General features: G+C 39.4%; 1 protein-coding gene across 1 annotated transcript; it reads right to left on the reverse strand.

Annotated features, from left to right (window-relative positions):
* Positions 1–5,100: 5,100 nt before the first annotated feature.
* On the reverse strand, positions 5,101–6,030 carry LOC132539309 (olfactory receptor 6C4-like). Its single transcript, XM_060193463.1, has one exon. The coding sequence runs from the start codon at positions 6,028–6,030 to the stop codon at positions 5,101–5,103; it is 930 nt and encodes a 309-aa protein (XP_060049446.1).
* Positions 6,031–6,497: the final 467 nt, after the last annotated feature.

The raw sequence follows: 6,497 nt of genomic DNA on the forward strand, positions 1-6,497 counted from the left end.
CAACTTCTTGATCATTAATTTTTGGTTTTTGGTAACTAGCTTATGTTGCTATTCAAAAGTTCACATAATTAAAAATCTTTTAAATTAAAAAATATATAGAGAAATATCTGTATCACTGCTCACCACTTGTGAAGTTTCCCCTCCTGCAAATTGGGACAAGGAATTTAGAGTTTATTCTGTGCATGGTGACATGTTCTCTACCACGTGCAATGAACATGGTACCATGCACTGAACAAGCTCTCTTTCCCTTCCTGTATCTCCCTATCTCTTACCCTCTGTCAAAGATAAGGAAAAAGCAAAAACAAAAACAAGAACAAGAATAACTCCTGGGAAGGGTGGACACTTTGTGTAGGCACTGAACCTTTGCAATAACCTTGGTGGAGAAATAAAAGAAAAACAAGAGAAAAGGCACAGATTTCTGTGAACTCACCTGGAAAGATTCATCTGATCTACTGCTCAATGCAGAGAGTAAGGTGATAAACAGCTGGGTGTTGTGTGTAATCCCATTTGTGTATAAATACTTCAGAGAAATAATAACAACTGCATTTTCCACACAATCACATATATTCAGAAAAGAAGGAGTTAGAAATATTGTTTTCATGTAGTTAGGATGTAGGAGCACACACTGACCTGTGTCTTTAGCCCTGTGTATGTAAACTTCAGTGTCATCAATGTCAAGAGATACTTTTCAATTAAATAAGAACACCCTCCCCCCACATTCATATGCCCTCATGCTCCATCATAACACATAAGTACCCTACATGACTAGAAGCAGTCAATGTACTTACATTTGACTTTCAAGGTAGTGAAATTTTGCCCTTTCCCAAATGTGGGGTGACTCCCAATTTAGTGCTCAGATAAGGAAGGAAGGCAGTGTACAGTTGAACTTGTTTACAATCCCACTGCTTTTGATCTGTTCACTCAACTTATGAAAATGTAGTAGGCAAAAAATCCTATGCTTCCTGCTATGTATCAGCATAGCTGTCATTCGTCCATTGTTTCTATGCTAACATAAATCCACTGTGGCCACTCAATAATGCTCTGAGATGTTAAGTTCAACATATTCATATTTATGACAATATGAAGCATGCCCTCACCCCATTGAATTTTTCCCCTGTTCTGTCTTGCGACTGAAATGTGGTCCTTCTGATTTTATTATACACTGAAACAAATTTTAAATGTTCTGTTCAGAGGAGGGTAGAGATAATCAGCTGAAGAAAGAAATGAGCTTACCTCTTGGGACCCAAATTCAGAATTTGCTAATGATCCTTATTTGTCTAGAAGTCTGGCACTAAACTTTTAATAGGAGATTGGGGAGGAAGTCCAAAAGATATAGAGAAAGGAACTCTAATACACTGCTGGTGGGAATGCAAAATGGTACAACCATTATGAGAACAGTATGTAGAATCCTTAAGCAAATACAGATGGAAATACCTTACAACCCAACAACTCCACTCTTAGGCATTAATCTAAAAGAGATAATACCCCTAATTCAAAGGGATATATGTACCCCCACGTTCATAGCCACATTATCCACAATAGCAAAGCATTGGAAGCAACTGAAATACACTTGACAAATGATTGGAAACAAAAATTATGGGACAGATACTCAATGGAGTACTACTCAGCAATGAAAAGATGACCTTACATTCTTTGGGATAAAATGGATGGAACTTGAGAACTTTATGATTAGTGAAATAAGCAAAGAGGTAAAGGAAAACTACAGGATGGTCTCACTTATATGTGGAATTTAGAGAACACACATACTTAAACAAGCAGACACAATACAGCCTGTATTTAAATTGGAAAACTATAGTGGTTACCTGGGGGGTGGGGGGCACAGACTTGGTGTTGGGATAGATGTGAAATTTTAGTCCTATTACTGCCTAGTGAATTCTGCTTGAAGTTCTTCTTTTAAGCTTTGTAGCTTCTTATCACATCCTGTTGTGAGTTCCTGTTTTGTGTGTCTTAATTCCAAAGTAAAATGCTCTTTCAATTCTTGCTTAAGTTCTTGTAGAATTCTCATAAACTTTCTTTTTTAAAAATTTATTTTAATTATCTTTATTTACTTATTGGATAGAGACAGTCAGAAATTGAGAGGAAGGGGGAGAAAGGGAGAGAGACAGAAAGACACTTGTAACCCTGCTTCACTACCTGCAAAGCTTTCCCCCTGCAGGTGGGGACTGGGGGCTCGAACCTGGGTCCTTGCGCATTGCAACATGTGTGCTCAACCAGGTGTGCCACCACCTGGCCCTCTCATAAGCTTTCTATAGTCTGTCTCTGAGAGACTCTCCGTGTCTGGAATTTCTTGGATTTTGTCTGATTTGCTTGCCTCTATTTGTTGTGGCATATTAAGCTGCTTGCCTCAGTTTCCACAAGTATGGTGTTGGTTATTGTTGGCCAGCAGGTGGTGCTGTTTTGATCTCTGGGTTTCACTTATTTGTATAATTGGAGGCTGTGGGTGGGGGAGGGATGTTTTGAGTTATCTTGTGGACTGAGTTTTGTGTCCTTAAACTCAGACTGAGGGAAACAAGCAAACAAACAAGCAAACAAACAAAGAAACACACACCCTGAGCCAAAGATTGAGAGATATTAAACTCCAATTTCTTTTCTTCTGGGGAGGTCTGATAACTGTACTACTGTCCAAGATGGCTCAAGTTGGTACTGCACTTCTTCTTCTAGCGTTTGCCCTTCTTCCATAGCCAGTCAACAGCGTCAGGTTGAAAGCTGTCCGGAGCTGCTTGTTGCTGGTTTTGAAAGTGACTGGGATCCATGTGGATTCAGTGGGCTAGGAAGGATCGTCAGTTTCCCCAATGAATGGGTACTCACGGGATGCACCATGAGAAGGTCGATCCAATGCATCCGCACTACCTGCCGGGAGCTCTGGTTTTGACTGTGCCTTCCAACCCACTCCCCTATTTCCCCCCAAGTTTGCGTATTTGCACCCACCTGAGGCTGTAGTTTTTTTTCAGCTGTAGATTATGTGTCCAATTTGATTTCTTGTTGTGTTCAGTAGAGATGAGGTCGTTTGGCTGTCCCATAAGCCATGCCTCCTGGGATTCGATGGCGCAGGCTTTCTAGTCCTGGCTTTTAAAAAAATTATTATTCTCTCCCTTTCCTTCTTTCTTTCTTTCTTTCTTTCTTTCTTTCTTTCTTTCTTTCTTTCTTCCTTCCTTCCTTCCTTCCTTCCTTCCTTCCTTCCTTCCTTTATTGGATAGAGACAGCCAGAAATTGAGAGGAAAGGGTAGGATAGAGAGGCAGAGAGACAGAGAGACACCTACAGCACTGCCTCACCATTCATGAAGCTTTCCCCCTGTAGGTGGGCACTGGGAACTTGGGACTGGGGACTCAAACTGAGTCCTTGTGCATTATAACATGTGTGCTAAACCAGGTGCACCACCACTGGGCCCCTAGTCCTTGCTTTTAACCTACTTAAATCCCTGGATTTGAAGAGAGTTTTTAGTAGACAACACTAGGTAACATTTTTCTTTTGATTTTCATTAGTGATTTTACAAGTGTTTTATAGGAATGTAAGGTTTCAGTTATTAAATATAATTTCATACTCACCTGTGGTATGTGTAAGTCCCTGCACCCTCCACCAAAGTCCTAGGATCCATCCCCTGGTAAATGCCATGTCTCTCACAGAATATAAGACATAGTTTGGTTAGCATTTTTTGACTGACCAGCAATTAGGTAACTGAGGAAATATCTACCCAGTCAGTTGTATTTTAATGATGTGTTTGGACCCTTTTTATTTAATATAATCACTGATATGTTTGTATTTATGTTCAACATTGCTTACCGTTTCCTCCAATTTAGTTACTCTGTTTTCATGCCTGAATGGGGTCATTTTAAATTTGTAGATTTCCATAAATTTTACCTATTTATTTTTACTATGATTCTGCCCCTTTGTTAATTTTGAGTATCCTTTCTATAAGACTTAGAATATCTGTGCTTTGATTTTCTGAGTTCATTTAGCATGAATATTTTACCAATTTACCCTCCTCAGATATAGTTCTTTGCCTGCCCATTTTGATGACCTTTAAGAGAGCCATTCACAGATGTTTTGGATGCTATTTTCCAAGGTAACTTAGGCAGTCCTTTCATGTTGAGTCTCTTCAGGTTCAGCTTCAAAAATTTCTCTGGTGCTTAAGCACATGCTTCTAGGCTGGACTATTGTCTCTATGGCTTCAAGATTCTAGTTCTTCTGATTTTTTTCTTTTGGGTGTCTGTTCTGTTAGTTTTTTCCTTTCTGTTTCATGACTGGGAATGGAGTTTGTGTGGGAAATTCCAGTGCTGCAGTTAGAAATGCTTTTAATTTGCATGTGTAAGGAAGTGACAGTTTTAGCCTTGACAGAGCAAAAGTAAGGAAAATTGTCTCAGAGCTGAGCAAAGATGGCGTTTATTGAAAAAGGAAGTAACTTCATTCAGATGTTCCTTTTTAGCACTCACACTAACAACATTATCTAGCACTACTTCTCTCCTATTTTTCCTATGGGGGGGCTATCTCTGCATTCTATTTTTCCATATTAAAAGTTAATTAAGAAAATAAAATCTATATAATTTTTTTATTTAAGTACTATTTTCAACACAAATAGAATTAAAACTATATTTCAAAATAGCAATTAAGAATTTTTGAATTAAATTAGAATTTTATTGCTTTTGAATTAAAAAATACCTGATTCAGAACTTATTTTGCTAGAAGGAAATATTGGAATTGTATTTTTAATATTTTCACCTCATTAGTAATTTGGAAAGGTAACTTTGATAGTTGTCATTAACTGATTAACAGAGATATTGGTTTACCAAGGAGGCCATTCAAAATGGTCTCCTTGGTATTCCTGGGGAGGAATTACTTGAATATTATTTAGATTTTCCTTTTCAAACTATTGAATTTATTTTAATAGAGAGATAAATTGAGAGGGAAGTGCTAGATGAAGCGGGAGAACTATGTATAGCAGCATTACTTCACTACTTGCAAACCTTCTATCCTACAAATGGGGACCAAGGACTTGAACCTAAGCCCTTAAGCATTGTAACCCATAGCTCTACCTGGTGCAGCAGCACTAAGCTCCAGTATTTCCCTTTAATTAATATTCCTTACAGTTTCACAATTTTCCTACTCACATCCTTGAAGGCCTGCTTTACTTGCTTATTCCTCAGAGTATAAATGAATGGATTCAGTAAAGGGGCAACAGATGTATTGAGCATAGCTACTCCCTTATTAAAAGCAACTCCTTCTTTCACTGAGGGCTTTATGTACATGAAGATACAGCTGCCATAAGAGAGGGAGATGACAATCATGTGGGAAGAGCAGGTGGAAAAGGCCTTTTTCCTCTGTTGAGCAGAGGGGATGTTCAGAATGGTCCTGATGATGTTTGCATAGGAGATAATCACCAGCACAAGAGTGACCACCAAGGTCACAACTGCTAAAAAAAAGTCAAGAAGCTCCAGGAATGTTGTGTCTGAGCAAGATATTTCTATGAGGGGGCCATAGTCACAGTAGTAGTGATTCAGGATGTTGGAGGCACAGAAATCCAGTTGACTGGTCAGGATGATGGGGGATACAATGATTAGGAAACCACTTAGCCAAGAGCAGAGGACCAGCTGGACACAGACTCTGCTGCTCATTATGGTGGTGTAGTGCAGAGGTTTACAAATGGCCACATAGCGGTCATAGGACATGGCGGCCAGAAGGTAAAACTCTGTGGCCCCAAGAAATATGGCAAAGAAATACTGAGTGAGGCAGCCAGCAAAGCTGATGCTCTTGTTTCCAGTTGAGATGCTGAACAGAAGTCTTGGGGTAAAAGTGGATGTGAAGGAGATTTCCAGGAAGGAGAAGTTCCGGAGGAAGAAATACATAGGAGTCTGTAGGTGGGAGTCCAGGAGTGTGAGGATGATGATGGTGAGGTTCCCAGTGATGCTGAATATGTAGGTGAGGAAGAGAAGTACAAAGATTATGGGTTGAATCTCTGGTCTGTCTGTTAGTCCCAGTAGGATGAACTCTGTCCTGGAGGTCTGGTTTCTCATTGCTCACCTTTGCTGCCTGTGAAGGAAGAAAGGAAAGAAGTTAGGGAAGATGATGGCAGAGGCTCTCCGTAACATTTATGTGAAGGAGAGGTTTCTCAACTTAGTGGTTCACCTGCCTTTTATTTTGCCAGCTTGATTTAATGTGTGTGCTGTACAGTTGTGCCACCAGCCTGTGAAGTCTTAAGTGAGTCTTTTTGTTGGATAGAATGTGACTTTTCATAAGAACTCTTGTCTTAAATTACAGAAGGATTTTATTTCTTTTTTTCCTTTTTTTTTTTTAAAACACATTTTCTTCATTTTATTTTAAGGAGAAAGTTATGGAGAGAGACCAGAGCACTGCTCAGCTCTCGCTTATAATGGTGTTGGGTATTGAATCTGGGAGCTGAGAGCCTCAGGCATGAGAGCCTTTTACAAAGCCATTATTCTGTCCTCCAGCCCTCTATTACACACACACACACACACACACA

The sequence above is a fragment of the Erinaceus europaeus genome, chromosome 7 (genome assembly GCF_950295315.1).
Source record: "Erinaceus europaeus chromosome 7, mEriEur2.1, whole genome shotgun sequence".
Taxonomy (NCBI): domain Eukaryota; kingdom Metazoa; phylum Chordata; class Mammalia; order Eulipotyphla; family Erinaceidae; genus Erinaceus; species Erinaceus europaeus.

Excerpts from the sequence above, each read along its gene's own strand:
- LOC132539309 (XM_060193463.1), bottom strand. The coding sequence starts at position 6,030 with ATGAGAAACCAGACCTCCAGGACAGAGTTCATCCTACTGGGACTAACA.